The following is a 21,635-nucleotide window of genomic DNA, read 5'->3' on the forward strand; positions in this document are numbered from 1 at the left end:
TTACTCGTGTCATTATTGCATCTCTTAGCGTAAGTTTAGCGTCTCATCCGCCGGGCTCAATGACAAATTGAAATATTTGCGTGAAATAAGCAGACTTGTAGAGAGTTGCTTGTATTTATAGCGTCGCCCACGCGCACGCGTTTTGTCACGTATTTAAACGATGCCATTCGATTGAAAGAAAGACTGGCGATTTTCATACAAGCTCGCTCAGACAATGCATTTGTTATGCGCGGTGACGTCACGCCGTGACACACGCGGGGTTTCTTGCGGAAAACCAGTCGCTCTCCACGGAAGGTGTAATGGCGGCGGGGAACAGATAAATTAACGCTTGATACGTTAGTTGGCTGTTAGTTCGGATTCTTAAAAGTTGCAAAGGCGGAATGAGTCACGAGACACGTCAAGTCGGCGAGTATGGCGGTCGCGTGGTCGTTTAATTATTAAACTCGATTGCATAAAAAGTATAGAATACAGTGATGTCGCGGGCGGCCTTGGTCCGGCCCCAGGGCCGCCTCAGATGAGGGCATTACCATATTCAGTGCGGCTCTGTACGTACTATGCTAATGAGAGCGGATTATTCGATTCTTACTTTTATACACTTATCAACCTACTTCGCCTCATCGATGTCCATTGAGTAGGCAGGCAGGTAGGTAGCTACATAAGTAGTTTGTTCATTCATAATATTTAAAATGTGATAATGTAAGTACCCGATTATTATATGAAATTATATTTGAGCTCTAAAAGTACGAGCAGCCAAGATGAACTAATTAGATTCACTGGAAAGTTCTAGTCTATTATTATATTTTTTCGTCTTCCTGGTTCTGCCTACACATAAGAAAGTAGATGATGATAGTGCGCAAATATTATAATTATCCGTGTGTACTCAATAACTGTAAATGTACCTACCTAGGTACGTATAGGTAGTTACGTAGGTGTTGAGACGATTTCTTCTATTGTGCTACAGTTTTGTTGACTATAAATAGCTTTTAAGTACAGATTTAATGGCAGCTCAAGATCGCATTAGAGGGGATATTTTTTCTCTTTGTGGTTTTCTGTGGTTGTGACCTTAATGCGCTCTGCACAATAGACGTTTACGTTAATAATCTACACAAAGAAAAGGTTCCAAGATCATATTTTTTATAAAAATATGCAACTCAACAAGTAGTTAAATTCATTTCAGGTAACCGCATAAATATTTATCGGTTTCCTTATCCTTCTAATACTATTGAGAACGCAAACGTAAAGTGGGTCACAGTTGTATGACCTATTATTAAGGTTTGTATGAAACGGCGTAAACTATAGTTCACGCAGCAGACAGACCGGCCGCGCATTGAATGAGTCAAGTCCAACATTACCGGGCCTCGGGCTATAGCGATCGTGTATCAGATAGTTTTTCAATCGTTCAACCGCCCAATTAACTCCTACTATAAGCACTGATGTGTGAGGCGTTTGTAAACATTTCGCTCACCGTTTCTCCGACCCAGATCCACGTGCATTGACGCTAAATTAGCCGAATTCAATTATAATTTCACCGAAGTTTCGGTGCTCCTTGTGACTTGACCGGGGCCGCAGGCGTCCGGTGAAACTCTTCAATGGATCTCGAATGTGTAAGTGAATGTTGATTGCTAACGGCATTACTTAAATATTTGTTTGACAAACAATCTGGAATAACTGACAGTGTGTAGATACGTACGTGAGTCCTCAATAGGGCACCTCCCGCAGTTTAATTATTGTCGTTTGATTCATTTAGTGATTGGTAATTTAGTTGGTTGTTCAGTTAATAACATAAGTGTCAGATGCTAGATTCTAAAGTCTCACGTAGCACCGCGCACCGTCAACAGTCGTTGGTACTTTCCAAAACTCACGCAATTCCCCTCTTTGGCAGTAATATGAAATAACCAAAGAGGGAAGAGCGCTTTCACGTAAATCGACCACTTTATTCTGTCGCTAACAATCTCCTGGTCTAAGCCGTAGTCCAATACAAACAAGCAGGTATACCAGATTTACGTACATACAAATTGTATCTACTTACGTACGTATACACCCTGCTAATTTTAGATGCTCTTGCGACGCACGGAAATAGCCGGAATGAGGTACTACCCTAGATCATCCTCTGGCTGATTATCGGTCGCTCAGCAAACATTACGACACTACGTGACAACCGTATACTAATAGGTACGTTGGGTGTGCTGTATCTATTCGTGTTCTATACATTGAGACGCCTAGTGGCACACATTTGATATTGATCTTAACTGTTGCGTTAATGAGATTAGGATGAAAACATCGGTGACGGATAACTAACGGTTTAACTGTGTGGTAATAGGAATATATAGCTAACTTAGTTAAACGGGAAGGTTAACGTTTTATATTACATACTTACCCCCTTATTCATAGAAAAGTTACAATACGTTTTAACTAAGAAACTGTTTTGTCCCTCTCCGACAAAGAACAATTTGTTCAGTAATCATACGGTGGAAGAAAAATGCGTGAGAAATAATACGTACTTATATATTAACCCCCTTATTCATAGAAAAGTTACAATACGTTTTAACTAATAAACTGTTTTGTCCCTCTCTGTCAAAGAACAAATTGTTCTTTGTCGGAGAGGGACAAAACAGTTTATTAGTTAAAACGTATTGTAACTTTTCTATGAATAAGGGGGTTAATATATAAGTACGTATTATTTCTCACGCATTTTTCTTCCACCGTATGATTACTGTTCGATCAATGGCAGGTCATTGGTGTGTGACGTGCTTTGAACCCGCATCTGTTCGACCTTTCCGAAGATGCGAGTGATAATGGTTTTGTTAACTATTGAGCGGTTCGTTGATTCTCTAACCAAGGGCGTACCCAGGATTTCAGCTAGGGGGGGGCAGCTCATACCTGTTCCGAGATGATGGTCGGTCGGGTTATATTGAAACATTATAGATAAAAGAATATTAAATTAAAATAATATCTGACTAAAAAGAAAAGATACTTTGTTTCCAACACTTCATATTGCGCACAGTAAGTAACACGTTTTTAATTTCCACGTGGCAGGAAAATTTACGTTTATTTTATCTTCTAGGGGGGGGCAGCTGCCCCCCCCTGCTCCTACCTGGGTACGCCCTTGTCTCTAACAGTACCTAGTCACTGCCAGAGAGGAAAAGCTACTTTGTTGCCACTATAAATGTACAGTGCTCCAAAATTGATAATGCGCATAGAAATCTTTGACAGATCGGTTGTTTTCGATTATGTGACACATGATATTGACTCCTATTTCTTTCGAACAAGGTGCAAAATGCAAGTGTTTTTTTTAAGGCTCTTACGATTTAATGATTCGGGTGTGAAGATCTGCATGTGCATTATTAATTTTGGACAAGTGTAGACCCTTTGATAAACAATTGGTTCTAGGTGGATGAAAATTTTCTTTTGCAAAGACACTACCTTATCAAAGTCATCACTTTAGAACCAAGAGTGGCATGAGGCATGAATGCCAGTATGGCAGAGTCACACAACTCAATCACCATAACAAATGAATCTCTTGTATGAGTACAAATAGAGTGGGTATCCATATACACCCGATGTCTAGATACTCCCGCAGTCCCCCGCGTGGCTGCTCCCACCGCGCTATTTGCGCCATTCCACTCTTTAAATAGATCTCCACGAATATTATTTTTATTCGGAAAATTCTTCAGTGTCTTGCAGTAATGTTTGCGTCAGCGATACATTCACTGAACTTCCTAGACACTTATTATCACTTCTGTAGTGCTGGTAGAGGTCAGTATCAGTAGGTAAAATAACTAGCTGGCTACATTATCTTCATACTGTAATGATAGTTAACTACTGAAATTATCGGGTTAAATATGTATTTGTGTTAGACCGAATATTAAATAAAACTTAATGTTCCTCAATTATTATACAATCACTTTTACTGCCGCATTGCAGCTGAAGTAGCTAGGTAGGAAGGCGGTTAAATGTAATGTTTCGGCTTCTCTGTAAAGACATTATGTCGTTTGTTCTACGCTACACATAAATGAAAATCGTGTCAGTAGGTAGCAGGTCAAACAAATAGGCAGCTAGGTAAGTACTTACTCAGTATAATAGCGCCTAAACAATCGACCGTTACTTTTTAATTTCGCTAGGTCTATCGCGCTTGAAATATGATAATTCACAGCAGGGGTGTATAATGTATGGGTAAGTATTGAAAAATGCTCACGACTGCTATTGCCGGAGCGAAAGTTGGTGGACCCTCAATTCAACTGTGCCACCCGCATTTTATTGTACGAATACCTTGTAGATACCAACCTATACATATAACGCTCGAGATACATTTTAACCCTATCCTTTATACCAATCTGGTTTGCAAAAAACAAAGAGTGGCCTTTAACTTGGAGATTTGTACAATGCATTAACAGTAGCCTACTCGCCGCTAACCCATTTGCGTTTCAAGTTTGTTGACCTCGTTGACCAGTGACCTGTCTGCTGTAATGCAAAACTGGCAATGGACGCCTGAATGTACCTCGCTGCTTCTCGGTTACTGCCTCGTAGATATGTAGGTACCTGGCATAGCGACATACCTATCTATGAATGCTGGCTAAAGGAATTCAGGCTTTAGGTGCCCAGCGATTTTAATTGACAAACAGATAAAGGCGGCTCGACCCGAGATCAGAAAACAACGTTCGAAATAGAGGTCGTTTACTCTGTGATTCATAAAACTTGTGCAATTTAATACAGTCATGCTTTCATTATAGCCCCCAGCCCCAGATATGGGGGCTTGCGAGCATTCCAAATACCCGGTTTCATTGTAACCCGGAAAGAACGGTGCTAGCTCAAATAGGAAGGAATACAGTCATGGAAAATAGTGAAAACACTGTTCTCAATTAGAAAGTTGCGTGCGGTTGTTAAATGAAAACTCGTGTCGTGAGAATTGACTGTATTAGGTAATGACATGTTTTGATGATCAACTACATAGTTAGAAGTGGTCTGACAGACCGACTTTCTAGACAACTGCTTCTATTTTGATATCAGTGGAATGGCTCGAGACCAGACGACGTACGGTAAGTAGTTACCTAGCTATGCTATATCTCGTGATGAGCCGTCAGGGTTGCCGGAAGTGGATTGATAATGGTGAGTGAGCAGATGAGACGGCCCTCGCTCCGTGAAGCTTGTGGGTAAACATACCGCCACATGCTTTGATCAATTAGCGATGGTTTATCCAATTGGACGTTTGCAGTCAATTGGAGGCCGCCGGCCAGACAGAAAATGAAAGTTATTGGGTTGTTCTATTAAAACTTATGTATAACTATATAATTAATTACCAAAATCATAGAGGTCTGGTACCGAGATGTACGTTTAGCTATTGAGTGTAGTTGTACTGACCTATACTACAAAATCCCTCAACTTATACTCAACAGCAGTGGTCGTAACCTTAACCTACCTAAACATACAATTACCTACATAGGTTCGTATTCTTAGTAGGTAGCTGATAGTAGTCGGACCCAAAGACCCATAAGACGTAAATAGCTACCTAGAGATTAACTAAATATGTATAAGAAGGTAAGTACATTTATAAAGTTTGCTTGCAAAATCTATCTATCTCCGCAACATGCCTCAATAGTCACAATCAATGCACAACCTTTTATTGACATAAGCATCGATCAATAAGTAAGTAGTAAGTAGCACATTTATTTAAACGACCTCGTGGTCAAACGTTACTTCTAACTACCTACTATGCCAATGCCAATCATTGAAATTAGGTAGGTAGGTAGTTAGGTTTGATTGATAGGAACAAGGAAGGTCTTCAATCAGTGCGTCCTGCCGGTGATGATGTATTGTTTCAGGGGGGTTACTAGCTGTATATTATACTGATGAAAAACGAACGAACGAGAGCTGTCGTACAATCGGTACGTTTAATACAAATACAACGACATAGAGTCGTGGCTCGTTCAGTAGCACTCCAAAACATAGTTTTTCGTCATATAGCGTATCCCGAAACGTGGATACTGGCGGTGACGGTTGGAGTGGTCCTCCTATTTACAGCCGCTCACCGATCAGCCGGCAATGTAAAGAGCTATGCTTGGGTTAGGTTTGGCTTCCTAACCAAAATTGCTATTAAAATCTAGTTACAAGCTGAAATGGCAAGCCGGCTATAAGTATATTATGAACCAATGATCGGTGGCGGCAACAAGTGAAGACCATGAACTGACCAGGAAGGCCAAGGCTTATAGTAGGTACCTAACTATAAGCTTAGTCACTTTTGCAACACCCTGTAAAAGAACGATCAGGGATGAGGGGTATCCTGCAAAACCCTCACCTTCGCATTCAGTTCCATATTGCCGTCATAGACCATGAACCATGATGCATCAGTTTTGGACCAAAGTTACCGGCCGCTGCTGGCCTACCGGTCAACCTATCATCAACTCAAATACAAGCAACGAAGCAACGGTATTTACGGGATGAAACACCTCGTAGTTACGAGATTTTTTTTGCATCGTTTCGTTATTGTTGGATTTTGAAATACCAACCTACTAGATGTCAGGAGTATGCAACAGTTTTACCTAACTATAGAGCTTCCACTATGTTATTGTATTTTAGACTTTTCCTTATGTCTGGTAAGTAAAGTTGGTTTTCCTTTGCAGTCGTCAAATATGCATGGGATTTCGAATGTCAAATTCGTCGATTTTAATGGACAGAAACAGAACTTATAGGTAGATAAATTAGGGGTTAAGTTTTATTTTGGATAGGTATATAGAATTTGGTAATTGTTTAATATTTTAGATAAAGGTACGCTTTGTACTCGTAGACTAGAGTTAAATTATAAGTCTATCTGTATGGCTGTCTGCCTGTTCATTTTGAAGGTTGATCAAATTAAAATGAGTAAGAATTTTGATAGTACTTACCTAATTGTAAGTTGCAAGGTTACCTACCTAAATTACACTGTTGTATTTTTATACGTACCTCTAACTTTTTACCTGTATCTTTATGGCTGATAGGCAACTAGTTAGGTTTCTGTAAAACGATGTTTGATTTGATGTGATTTGTTTGATTGAGAGTGAGAGAATAGTTAGATTAATTAATATGTAGTGATAGGTGCTAAAGTAACTAATGGCTTGTTTCAAAGTATCGTTTCTCCCGCGCGTCAGTGGCCGGTTGTTCGTAATCGGTCGCTCGAAGCGCCATCATATCATACAGCGTTTTGTCAGTCGACGGAACACGCCCGCTGAGAACGTTCGTAGAGCGGCAAAAAATCGCTAGTGCTGCCTACGCTTTGTCTTATCGTTCCTCCATACCAACTGTCAAACGCATGTTTTATTGATTTTTATTGCGAGAATTTTCCATTTGCTATAGTGTTTTCTTGCCAATAAAGTGAATGTGAATATTTTATGTGCTTGAAGGACCTATAGAAGTGTCATTGAACAAGATCAGTCATCCGTTTCATGCATGTGTGGTGAACATTCTGTGATAGTGTCCTTAAAGATCGAAGCAAATTAGTGTTTTCAAGGCCAGTGGAAAGCATCAATGTAAAAAATACTTGTTGGATTGGTACTTATATTGAATAAAAAGTATCATCGTTCGTGTTTGGCACCTACTTTGTAGTCACAGGAAGAGCCAATGTTATTTTAAGGTTTGTACTGTACCTAATGAATGATACATAACACCTACATAACTGCACCTAGAAAATACTATTTTGAAACAGGTGCTTCTGCTTATGGCCTAATTAGGCAGGTACCAAGTAAATAGAGTAAATATAATAAGTAGGTACTTAACGTTAACCAAAGTATATTAAAATATCGGAAAAATTGCAAGATTAATCGTTGCATGTGTGGGTGTCCTAAGTATTAAGTAGGCAATCAAACAATATACCTACCTACTTACCTAAATGGGCCTTATTCCTAAGATTTATGGTTATGAAACTGAACAACAGTTTTGACATTTAAATCATATCACATGGCATTGTATTTATGGCTGTAAGCTATTACAGTAGGCTGTCTACTCCTAAATTAGCTACCCTTATCTTTCGTCCTTATTAGATGTTAAATATGAATTAAAACTTTTTAAATTTCTATCATCAGTCCCATTCCAATACGTTATCACGTGTATGTTATATTTATTTTGAGTAGACTAACCGAATCTTTTGCAACATAAACATAAACCAAATGTTTGCAATCCCTGAAACTAATCAATCATTCAAGCCTTCTTTGTTCATATCATTACCACAGACACTATTTTTATTGCACTTTTGCATTATGTCATTTTTGACAGCATAAAAAATTAAAATGGCGTGATAAATATTTTGACATTTAAATTTGCCTCCTTGCTCGGGCTATTTTTATCAAAAATTACAGCAACAAACAAAATCAGACAAGCTTAATTTGGATAGAACTGACTATAGAAACTTGGTGAGTCTAATAAGTGTAGAACCTGGCAGGTAAACAACAATAGACGGAAGCTCCGAAGATGTTGTGTGTTTGAACCTTCTCGGAAATCAATCAATACAGCAAGGGTTGGGTGGGAGTAGTCCTTGTTAACTATGTGTTAATGCAACTAAACTCACATTAATCTAACATGTGGCCTAACTAATTCAGCCATACTTTTGTAACCTTAGTATTTCACCATGTGTAAGCCAAAGAAATGCTGAACCTTTGTAAAAAAGTACCTATCTATTACCCTTTTGATGTCCCTTGTTAATAAAGTGGGTGTTGTTGTTGTAGTCTCTATAGAGCTTGTCCCTTGCCAATGATCAGAATGTATCTCGTTCCTCTGTTACCATAGAAGTAAATAAATAATATATATTTTGTGGTGTTTGAATTCCCAATTGTTTCTTTGGTGGGTGTGTATGTATCTTATCTATACTAGTCCCATACTCATGTAAATGCCTAAAACACAAATACTTACTTACAAATAGTATGATATGGTCACATCAGGCAGAATTGATATTCCATTGGGTCTTGTTTGCATCCTCATGAGGTTATAATTCTATCATTATTATTAAATTCATTATTGCACATAATCCAATTTGTACATAGCCAATCTTAATGCTTGTAGAGTTCTCTTCCTCTTGTGGAGAAAGCAATAGGTATTGCAATAGACTATTGATTTGAGATGAGTTGTTTTCCAGTATTATAAAGATATTGTTGTTTTTGTAATTGCAGTGTTTGGCGTACCCCGAGAGGGTGACCAGCGATGGTGGACTACTACAGGGTGCTCGGAGTCACCCGGACAGCCTCTGAGGGTGAAATAAAGAAGGCGTAAGTGTGATAAGTCTTCATATTGGGTTATTTTCTTTAATACATACTATAGTTATTGATATGATGTGAGTTAGTTATAACATGATATGTGTGAGTGTATTTGTGGTTGTATAAACTACTTTGTATTGTATTTCATACCTGAATATAATGCATTCACATTATACTTACTCTTGTTGTGTATAAACAGCTGTCACAGAGTAGCCATGTAGCCATGCTGTTTGAATAAGGTTATCATTGATTTGCTGATTAATCTAATTATACACACAATGTGTAGCCAGTAATAGGTCAGTGACAGGGCCCATGGTCAACATATTTCAAAGATGCTAAAAATTAACTGTGTTTAAAATTTTGCTGTTTATTGTTTGCTAGATTTTAGTGGAATTCAATGCAAAGAGTCTTCAACCCTCTAATAATCATACATAGGTTATTTGAAACTAGGGGTGATCGTTAATGGTTTAATTCATTAATTTATTACATTAATTATATTTATTCATTAACTACATTGACACAATTTCACTAAATTGATATTGATAATTTAAAAAGTTCATCAATTTACCGACCGTCCGTATTTGACTTGCAACGCCCTCTATGATTTTCGATAAGAACAAATTCAACAGAACAGTCACGGTTATTCATTATCGTTTAAGCAATGTAATGCATAGGGTTATGGTATTTATGTGTATAGTAATAGATGCGAATTATCGTTGAATGCTCCATTAACGTTTAAGCGATGTAATGCACAGGGTTATGGTATTTATGAGTATAGTAATAGATGCGAATTATCATTGAATGCTGGATTACTGTTAACGATATACTTACCATCAACCATCAACCATAACTTTATTTTCACTAATTCATTGAATGATAATTTAAACACGGAAGTCGAAAGTAAAATAATTTTAACGTCTTATTGTTATTGACGTCGAGTAAAGTAGATTGCAATAATAAATATTTCTTGAGTTCGGTTTTGGAAGTTGTAGGTTGGTATAAAGTAGGGTTAGTGTAATGAATAAGTTAGTTAAATTAGAGTTATAAACTGTACAAATAAACTTGGATTAGTGATAAGTGATTGCAGTAAACTGTAAATAAACCCATTTCGAGAAAAGTGCCTACGAGTAATTTCTGTAAAAAGACTCTTTCTTATAAAGGAACCACTACAAACTTGAAAACGCATTTAAAATTAATGCACATTTCCGTATACAGCGATTAACCAAACAAAAAACCCTGTAGGTATAACATCATTCATAACCATATAACCTCTGAGTTTAATTATTTGAAGTCAATAAAAATAACAAACAACCAATCAGCGTTTTTATCTGTTAACAATTATTCAATAATATTAACTGTTAATATATTATGATATTTTAAATTATTCATTATCAATTAACCATTATTCCGTTTTAACTCTTATTCTCATCTCTATTTGAAACAGGATTATTTTGCTATTTAATTTATAGAAATTAATAACATAGGCTTTATTCCTAAAGTTTCTGCTACATCAGTGTTGTATAGTTGTATCAGGTCTTGTAGTTATACTTACACTTACTTGTTAGAGTTTGTCGCTTACTTTGAATACATTCAACTTTAGTGTGACATAAGAAAGACCTGTATAACATTGAGAATTTAATTTAATTTCAGATACAGAAAACTAGCGCTCAAATGGCATCCAGACAAGAACCCCGACAACCCGGATGAAGCTACAAAACGGTTCAAGGAAATCTCTGAAGCATATGAAGTACTCTCAGATGGTAATTTTTTTTGCACCTTATTTACCATAATATTTATATACTTAATTATATCTAGGTAAAGGGTGTAAACATGCAATACCACCTTCCTTCCACCATCATAGTCTTTCCTGTTTACTGGCGGATGTATTATCTTATTTATTTCACTTCACATATTTTAAAGCTGTGGTTTTGGCTATACATAATACTGTGAATTGATGATTCAACTACATATTTCATGTTCTTATTTTATTTCTTGAATCTTGTGTCCACCAACAATATTATCGCACCTCTATTATTAAAATTAAATGTAAGCAAACATTTCAATTTTAATACACAGCAGTAAAGACTGTTTGACTACCAAATAGTGCCTTAAATTAACAAAAAGTACAAAGTTTCTGCTTGTGAAGATGGAACTCCAACAATGGAGCCTTAACAAGATTACAGTGTGATGTTGTTTTGTTGGTTAGAGAGCAAACGGAAAGTGTATGACGGGCGGGGCTCGGGCGCGCACAGCCACCGCTACGCCGGCAAGGGCGGCGTCAATGGCCACCGACACTTTAGCTTCCGGGGGTTTTTCGGAGACACCCCGTTCCACCGCTTCTTCGGTAGAATACAACATGAATATTAGTTTGAGATTTGTGATTTTGGTTCTTTGCCACTAACTCGTTTTTAGTGTTTTGAATATTATCATGTAATAGCTAAGTCTGTTTTGCTGAGAGCTTAGTGTAACCTATTCCTAGTTTTCAGCTATCATTTGAGTTTTGGTTCTAGCATTTACTCCATTTAGTAAATGCTAGAATTAAAATTCTGATGACTAAAAACTGATTGAGATTAGTTATTCGGTGGCAATCATACCAGTTGTTCTGTTTATTTAATTTATGCGAAAGTGGGATTATATCATAGTCATTGCACCTTCTTACGAGACTCGCATGTTAATTTTATGATAATATTCATAGCATATGGTTGGAAGTGAATCTTAATATCTGTAACGTTACTAACTTCTTAAAATAAACTAAACTTCACTTCCATATTAAATATTTAAAAAAAACTATAATAATTTAAAATATAGGTAACTAATTTAGTTTAGTATTTTGTGTTTTAATTGTTTTTTTTTTAAATTTATTTGTGGCATAGCGAGCAGCAGTTAATGGTTTGTTATTTTATTGCTTGCTTTTAATGCTCTCAATATGTTTTAATAGTTCAAATTCATAGGCACAGTCGGTGACAAACTCGACAGCAGAACTAGGATTTGTCCCTGTTTTGAAAGGACCTGTGATTATTCAACGTTTCTAGGCAAACTACAGGCTAACTTACAGCTACTTACTATTAGCTTGTAACTACTGTTATGTGTAATATTCAAAATCTTATTAGGAAATTTACTTACATTAAATTTGAAGACTGTTGGATTTGCCAAGTTTTTGTCGCTAACGCCTCAATCATTTTACAACTTGTGTTTCTTACTAGCTATAAATGTCATAATTAAATGCACTAATTGTGTGGGTATGCATTCCGGCATCGCATTTCTATGTTGAAGTTCTGCGCGACACTGTTTATAATTGTACCATACCAATTGCACCGTATTGTGTACTTTATTATGATGAGATTGACGAGTAATTTGTTGTAAATATTTACTTGCGATGTTGAGATTCATAAATACAGGGTGTTAACTAGAATGCGTTTGAGCGGGAAATGGGGGTTAGTATTAGTCTAACCAAGCACGTTTCTAAGAAAAAAAACATCAGAATCTCGAATATTTATGTTTAAAGTCTAAAGTAAAGTGGAAAGTTTTACCTTAATCAAAAACATGGTCACCCTACACAAACACATAACCAATGAGACATTCGATTGCAAAAGAACACACACTGTAAATTTGTTATCAACTTCACTTTTCATAATTTATTTGATGTAACTATGATTGTAATTAATTACACAGTAGGTAATAACAATTATTAAATAAAATTGAAATTATTCATGGTGATTAATGACATACTAATCAACAATTAAACAGCTGATTGTCATAAAGTTTGATAGATCGTACAGAATATAATTTTTTACTTTCTAGGAGCTCAGAACAATAATTAAACCTTTTTACTCAGAATAAGGTAAGCGTTTAGTATTCACCCTTGATACTCACCACATTTTATTTTTCTTTTATTACCTAAAGATGCGTACAGACCGGCCCAACGAACGCCCACCGATGGACATTTATCATACATAATACAGGGGCAGATTGAGCAACGAAGGTCAACAAAACCCGTTCGTTGGCGTTCGTTTGGCCGGTCTGTATGCAGCTAAAGATAAAAGACCACAATGCATAACAGGATGATAACAGGGTCTACTTCAATGACGAATTGGTTTACTTACACTCGCTCATCTCGATTTGTGTTGTGTACTTGCGATTGAGACGTCTTTGATGACGAATAGTACGGAAATCTTCATAATAAGTATGGCCTCACTTTAAATACCAGTAGAATAATAACAATCTCGCGTATCATAACCATCGAGTATTTATGATAGTCATTACCTTCTCTGTGGATCTAGTCTGTCAGTCAGTCATTGTTGTTTACTTGTTTACAATCATTTTTTACAATTATTACCTAAAAGGGAAAAGGTACCTACAATTCTATCTTTTGATTACCAACCCTTGTTCCTCATTTCGTTTTATGTTGTGCTGTGCTGTGAATACGTGTGACCTATGTTATGAAGCATAAAATGAAAATGTTCTGTATTCATAAAAGATAATTGTGTATCAATAAAGTGATACTTATGGAGTAAAATGAAATGTCTACAATGGATTGGGTACTTAGAGTACCCAAAATCTCGGTAGGTACCTTGACGATGTGGCTCCACGAGTGTAGTGCAGATGCACGCATACTTTTTTATTGACCTTGGCTTTGAATGGTTTGGCCTTGATCTTGGCTTTCAAGTTCATGGTCATTCTGTCAAACGTACCTAAACCTGAATAGGGTGACTATGAAATTTTAAAATGTACTAAATAAAACTGTTTTATGTTGGTCAGCTTAAAGCAAATAAAATACGTTTTTTAATGTCTTATCGTGTTCAGTATCATCAGCTGTATCTACCATTTCCCGCTCCAACGCAATTAAGTTAACACCCTGTATAAACATTTGTTTAATGCGTGAGACATTAGTTTGGGTGCTGTACAAACTAATAATTTACTAACCAGTTTATTTTACTCCATTATTTCGTACTTTTTGGTTCAATTAAATATTGCAAAAATTGCAAAACACTTATAATAAACATTAGAAAAAGTATTGGCATCTTAAACATGGATATTACCGACTCGCATTTTCCAAACAATCTATTACATTTATTTATTCTTTAAGTAATATCAATTACCTACTATAATTTAATCACGGTTGCTTAATCATGCGGACAAAGGGAACATACACATGGGAATTGAAATCGAATGGCGAATTCTATTATTCTTTCTATTTGTGTGTCGTATGTAACTGATTATTCCCATGGGTTAAGAATAAGGTTACATAATTTAGTGTATCTATATTACTCAGCCCGAAGTGTATATTATGTAAAGCGACAACGTGTTGGTTGCTAGCCAGTGTCTGCATACTGTTTAACCGTTGTGTTTTTTTTTCGAGTGGAAGTGTACCATTGATTTGCCGCCAAAGCCAACATCTAACACCGCCTACTTTCCCCCCGACTGTAACCTATTCTCCCCTTAAAGTACAGTAGAAATCATGTATTTTTTATCAATGGCATCCCGCGATTTTGGGTCATTTCACCCGCGTCTCATCCTGCACCTCCAAACAGACCTAAACCGTTGCCCATTGGTCGGAAATGATGAGGACCAAAAGCGTCCTGCTCATTAGTCAATACATGATTTGTACTACATGAAAGAAAGATAAGAAAGATTTCTTAATTTCCAAAGAGTAGGCCAATACTTACATGATTTCAACTACCTCCAACCTCATTGCGCTCTAACCTCTTTACTCTGTATACGCAACCTCATTGCTGTAACTTTTTCCTTTATTCTGCAGCCATATATGATTTGAACCTCATTGCTCTAACCTCTTTACTCTGTAAACGCAACCTCATTGCCGCAACTTTTTTCCTTTATTCAGCACACATGATTTGAACCTCATTGCTCTAACCTCTTTACTCTACAACCAACCTCATTCCTAAACCCCCAACCCGGCAGAGAGGAAGCGTCGAGTGTACGACCAGTACGGCAAGGAGGGGCTGAGCGCGTCGCGCGGGCGGCGTTCCCACGTGGATGACGACTATGAGTTTGGCTACGCAGGCTTCCCCTTCACATTCCGCGACCCCGAGGACGTGTTTAGAGAGTTCTTTGGGGGGTCCCCGTTCGCGGATCTGCTCGCAGGTTAGTAAACATGCATTTTTACTATATTATTGACAATTAGTGTTGGTTAAATCAGTACCGCAATAACTTAGTATAGCTGAACATAAAAGAGTAGAGAATCATTGAGGGCGTGGCAATCTCAGAAAGTGGCCACACTATTATAGTATAGAAAACGGACAAAAGTATCACGATACTTTAGCAGAAAAAATCAAAACGAGAAATGTTTCAAATATTTACTAATTATAAAATGCCACTTTTTGGGGAGGTTTATGTTAAGAGAAGAAATTAGTAGGGGAGAGGGGGGCAGTCTTGAATGAATTTCATTAAATCAAATCAACTGTAACTTTTATTTAATTGTGTATTTCATAATGTTTTTTTGCACTGAAACACGTGTTGGCTATCCCATTATGTAATTACTATAGGAGAAAAGTGATAGTATCACACATCGATATTTTATTACAGTTTTTTCAAATGTGCCCCGGAAATTCTTCTAAAACTGTGTTTACCGATTTTCCTGCAACAAATTATTTAATTGGTCAGAAAAGCAGTGACTTGCAAATTATTATGTCTGGGGAATTTATACCGACTATTACATATTCTTACACATATTTTAACAATAGGAGAGACACACGGAGAGACCGACACACATAGACACCTACAGCTGTAAAACTTATCGATACCCTTTTTGAGTCGGGGTTAGTAAAAAAGTATCTAGACCTGATGTTTTAACAACATTAGCATCCAGACCCTGATGTCTTGTAACGTTTGACACTAGTATTTTCTAACCTCTATAAGAATAACAAATACACATTGAAAGGCTTTCTATTACATCAAAATAGTACTTTTTTACAAGAAATATAAGCAATGTTTGTTAATGGTTAGAAATTAAGTACCTACTCACCAGGATAAAACGCTGCTCTTTCATAAACATCGTATACAGGGTTATTGGTAAGTAGACCGGATCCTTTCAGGAGGTGATAGAGGAAGGCATTTCCAGTCGATTGAACCCAATAATGCATTATCCTAAACTTAACCATTTTTGAGATATTTAATATTTAAGGTTTTTTAAATTTTTTGCCAAAATTTTATGCTTAAAACCGAAAATAAAAAAAAATAGCCACATTTCAATTTTTTTTTTGGTTGTTTTGCATAAGTAACACCTTAATAAAGTAATTAAAATAATCAAATGTGCGTTATTCGACTTAAATTAGACATAATACCTCAAAATAGTTAAACATTTTGAAAAAATATTCAAAACGCAAAAACAAATAAATTAAATTAAAAAAGATTTTCATATGACATTTTTTTGTGCACTTCAGCTTAAAAACATGGTCAACTAATAAGCTTTCAAACAAGATGATTCAATACCAAATGGATTAAGGTATCACCAAGATATGGCCAAAACAACCAGAGAAAGCGGAGAAAACTGAGAAGGGGTTTCCATACTAAAGTTAACAGGACTGAAAACAATCACACTTTTTACCTTTAAATTGGGCTAATTTTGTTAGTTTTCCTGTTGAATTTTGTCCGTCTGTGCTGGTTGTTTTGGCCATATCTTGGTGATACCTTAATCGATTTGTTGTTGAATTATCTTGTTTGAAAGCTTATTAGTTGACCATGTTTTTAAGCTGAAGTGCACAAAAAAATGTCATATGAAAATCTTTTTTAATTAAATTTATTTGTTTTTGCGTTTTGAATATTTTTTCAAAATGTTTAACTATTTTGAGGTATTATGTCTAATTTAAGTCGAATAATGCACATTTGATTATTTTAATTACTTTATTAAGGTGTTACTTATGCAAAACAACCAAAAAAAATATTGAAATGTGGCTACTTTTTTTATTTTCGGTTTTAAGCATAAAATTTTGGCAAAAAATTGAAAAAATCTTAAATATTAAATATCTCAAAAATGATTAAGTTTAGGATAATGCATTATTGGGTTCAATCGACTGGAAATGCCTTCCTCTATCACCTCCTGAAAGGATCCGGTCTACTTACCAATAACCCTGTATATTGACTAATACTTCTCCAGCCTCATTCTCCGTCAAACATCGTAGGTAAACGCTGTAAATCATCTGTCTAGCTTCGCTGCGAATGGTTTAATTCATTTTCACCTCGTGAACAAACTCAACAATCCACAAAACTCCAAAATTAGGCAAAAATCGCTTTGTTTATACAGGAACAGGGCGAGTTTGACATTCAAACCATAGAAACAGACCAAAAATCACAAGTTTTTTTTATTGCCAGGTTTAAATCTGTTTAGTTCCAAAAACATTAATCTCTACTCTTTTGTGTTCAGCTATACGGTCAGCTACATAAGCACCTATACACTTTTGTAAAACTACCTACCTAATAAACTGTCAATGTTTGGATGAATGAATGGGCAGTTTATTAATTTGACAAGGTACACAAGTACAGCTACTTATGCAGCTGACTGCAACATTATTCACTTGTAATGATGGCGACGGCACGATGAGAAAAATCTACAGACCGTTGTAGCGCTGCTGGTCATAACATCCAAAAAATTATAAAGATGACAATCTCTTTCACCCTAAAATAAATTATCCGACACCAAAAGCTTACTAAACATTCCGATTATCATGTAAAACACTTTGAACCGCACTCACAGGAAGTCACCTGTGAATAATAAGTTAGCTAACGTGACGACTATCGTCAAGACGCATGATTCAACGGACATGTTATCTTACTACTAAATATACCTAACGTATGATGTCACAGTTTTCCCGTTCAAAACATACTATACTTACATACTTTTTATCTGTCAGAATGTTTAGTAGCTACTCAATTAGTGACTAATAAAATGCATTAATCGGCCATCTGTTGGTAGAAACCTTCTGCCTAACGTAATTGTTGGATGTTAAGATTTTGTTGTGCCTATAAACCTAAGACTGTGAGATAAGGTTTGACCTGATTACGGTCTAGACTCTAGATCGCATGTTGTATTTTATGAACGAATGTAAAGTATTCTCGAGGGAATATGAAGCTGTCGTGACTGTGAGCGTCCCGACTGGAATTTAGGGTCAATGTCGGTGCATTATACTATAAAACCACACTATTTAGCATAATTATCTTGCTGATGGGTTTGGAGGTTCATTTTATGGCTTACCTACGTAAAGTCTTATCATAAGCAAAGTACCTACTTATAAATTAGGTACCGATCTCGGACGATTACAAACCTAATAACGTCTGTGAATAAAGAAAATGACAGACTATTTCGTAGGAGTTACTTTCTTTCCAATTACAAATGTATCATCATCACATTCTGCCGTCAAAAGTACTTTAACCACTCTCTCCCATTTGTACCGTCTATGTTGTGCATATTCTATTGTAATTTCTGTGTGTGTATACAATAAAGAATTATCTATCTATCTATCTCTCTCTCCCCAGAAATGAACGGCCACGGGCACCACCGGTCCGGGCGGCGCGGGCACCCGGGCTCCTCCCTCACCTCGTCACTCTTCAGCCCGTTCCGCATGGCCGGCTTGGACGACATGTTTGCGCACAACGGCAACTCCTTCACCTCCTTCTCCACGTTCAACAGCTCGCTCGCAGGTCCCGGGAGTGTGAATATGAGGAGTACCACGACCAGTACCAGGGTGGTGAATGGCAAGAAGATTACTACTAAGAAGTAAGTATTTGTTTGTTGTGGGGGTGTGTAATGGATACTCTGTTAGGGGACGAATCTTCTTAGCGTGTCGGTGAGAAACACGAGACACTAGAGCGCGTTTGTCACTGTTTTGGAAGGATTAGCCAGTTAGAAAAGCGTCAGTCGCTGACCGCACAGGGTGCGCCGGACGTACTTATATAAAACTATAAAAAGTACAGTTGATACGTCACTCGGAAGGTTCATTTCGTGTATTTTTCTAAATTGGATAAGTAAAATTTTATAATATCAATTTTGCAATTATAATCGCTGTCATTAGTTAAAAGTGATCTGTAGTGTATGTTGAAATGAACCACTCGTAGATGTAGCCGTCTGTAATAGGCAACTGCACCCAGATGTAGATCTCAAAGTCGATTGCAAAGCAAACGGGCAAATTGCTATTACGAAACTTGTCAATGTGTTGTCACAAAGTGCAGATAAGATGTAGACAGATGTGATATGTGCTCACTTAAAATACATTACTAAGATAATAATATGATATCGACAGTGGGATTGGTCAGTCACACATAGATATTGGTCACAGATTCAGCGATTACATAGCTCATGTTATGGAAAGCTATAGATAGGTCTATGGAACGGATAGAGTGTGATAGAACTGAATGTACTATTGTTTACTCGTACAGTCTGACACAGTTCGCACTTAAGCGCTTTAATTTAATATTAATCTTGGAAATTAAACTAAACTAAGGCCAATAATTCTAAAATATGTGTTTTCTCTCTTTACAGAATTTCCGAAAACGGTCGGGAGACCATCATGTCCTACGAGAACGGGGTCCTGAAATCAAAGACTGTGAATGGAGTACCTCAATCGCTCACGTACAGTTAATTCAACTCGGCGCCATCACGACCCAATGACAACCGTTCACTGTACGCGTTGCGAGTTCCATCTTATTAATTTTAGTTTGCTTCACGAGTTGCGTAGATTACACATTACCACGTAAATTAACTTTCGCATGACGGATGGAGAAACCGCCAGTTTTCGTAAGGAAAATGGCAATGCTACTTCTATAATAGTTATGGAGGTGTGAAATATGTGGTAATGTTTCATCTATGTGTGTAGTATCGAACACATTGTAAATTTTTAGTTTTTATTGTGTATTCTTAACATAACTTTAATTAGATGTACCAACATAAATACGGGCTTTTTTAATTGAGTTAATTGATCATTTTGCTCAATACATTGTGCAGTTTGAACCATAACTATGGAAGATTTCAAAGAAATCACGGTGTTTCTTATTTTGAAGCTAGTTTGAAAGTGGTGAGCGATTTGGGTAATAGCTTTGCTGATTTTGTTGTAGTTGTTGTGATATAATAGAACAGGACATAGTTATTTTTAGTGTAACTACCGTGGCTCGCTTGCTGATTATTATACATTATATATTTTATAATTATTCACTCAGACTTGTAGCTCAATAGAACCAATATTTCGTAGTTTCCATTTTGTAGTGAACGCGACGTATATATTTTTTTATCGCTTCTCATTTACACACTGTTTATATCATTTGATGCATTCACTCAAAGCGTATATTTTTATAGATACAACATTTATGCAAATGACACATCGCGGGAACGGTTCACGCGAGCTTCGTCTCATTTGGTAGCATCATACACGTTCGTTTGATCTACGAACTTAGTCGCGAGATAAAGCTAACATTTTATATGAACCGTATTATTTTGAAAATTTGTATAAAACATAATGTTAGGAAACTAAAAAATTCACAGTGAGAATATTTCAATAAATGCTTAGTTCTTAATTTCAGTAATAACTAAGTTGTTTAGTCAGTTTCTTATTGTTTCAATTTATTAACATTGTGTTCATTTTAATATACTTAGCAGGTTTCTAGGCTAATAGCAGATAGGAAACTAGATTTGTTATTGAAGATAATGTAAATGAGCGCACGCCACACGCAGGTCACCGGGCGACATCAGACAAGTCTGATAAGACTGAGATTAGCAAATTGTTATAAATGGCTCGAGAAGAGTTCACTCGGGGCCCCCTGTACTCTACAAGGTTGCTCCATAGTTTTTATAAAATTGTAGAAAAAACACCTTACTTTTAAATTATCATTGACATTTTGTACAGTCGACCAAATGTAAGAAACCTCTTTTTGATGCTATCCATTATACGTGGTTGTTTGCAACATACAAGATTTTACATCTATCAATAATTGTTCTACAATGAATTAACTGGCTATCATAGGGCGTTTCTTACCTTTGGTAGACTTTAGTGACATGACTGGTTCATTTCGACATATTTGTACCTACTGTTAGTTTGTATAATGCTCAATTTCATTTGCCACCTGTAGGGACACGCGGCGATTCATCGACCACTGTAGGGACATAGTATAACGCACGCAGATAAAGAAACTAAATGAAAATGGCAGACAAATTCATGCTGTCTTGCTATATTAGTAGATGTCAATATTTCCTCTTATGATACTTAAGAACGGCCGCCATTTTAATATTGTTTCTTAATCTACGCACGTTATACCAATAAGGGACAAGGTGACAAGGCAGGGTAATGTCAACTATACCTTGTTTCACGGGGAAAGACATCTGATACAAACAATAACTACCCTTATTCGAATGTAATAAGGGTCCTGTCAGATGTCTTTCCTCGTGAAAAAAGGTATAGAGGTCACCAATCCAATACG

The 21,635-nt window shown here is 36.6% G+C and overlaps 1 protein-coding gene across 3 annotated transcripts; it reads left to right on the forward strand.

Annotated features, from left to right (window-relative positions):
* The first annotated feature begins 7,163 nt into the window (after window positions 1–7,163).
* On the forward strand, window positions 7,164–21,309 carry LOC105391096 (dnaJ homolog subfamily B member 6). 3 transcript variants are annotated; one of them, XM_011562508.3, is made up of 7 exons: window positions 7,164–7,603; window positions 9,132–9,227; window positions 10,866–10,975; window positions 11,422–11,559; window positions 15,135–15,317; window positions 18,705–18,945; window positions 19,708–21,309. In XM_011562508.3, the coding sequence occupies exons 2-7, from the start codon at window positions 9,163–9,165 to the stop codon at window positions 19,805–19,807; spliced, it is 837 nt and encodes a 278-aa protein (XP_011560810.1). In that variant the 5' UTR covers window positions 7,164–7,603; window positions 9,132–9,162; the 3' UTR covers window positions 19,808–21,309. The 3 variants fall into 3 exon arrangements, with proteins under 3 accessions (XP_011560810.1, XP_011560818.1, XP_011560835.1); XM_011562516.3 differs by lacking the exon at window positions 7,164–7,603 and adding an exon at window positions 8,152–8,378; XM_011562533.3 differs by lacking the exons at window positions 7,164–7,603; window positions 11,422–11,559 and adding an exon at window positions 8,178–8,378.
* Window positions 21,310–21,635: the final 326 nt, after the last annotated feature.

Source organism: Plutella xylostella, chromosome 10 (assembly GCF_932276165.1).
Source record: "Plutella xylostella chromosome 10, ilPluXylo3.1, whole genome shotgun sequence".
Classification (NCBI taxonomy): domain Eukaryota; kingdom Metazoa; phylum Arthropoda; class Insecta; order Lepidoptera; family Plutellidae; genus Plutella; species Plutella xylostella.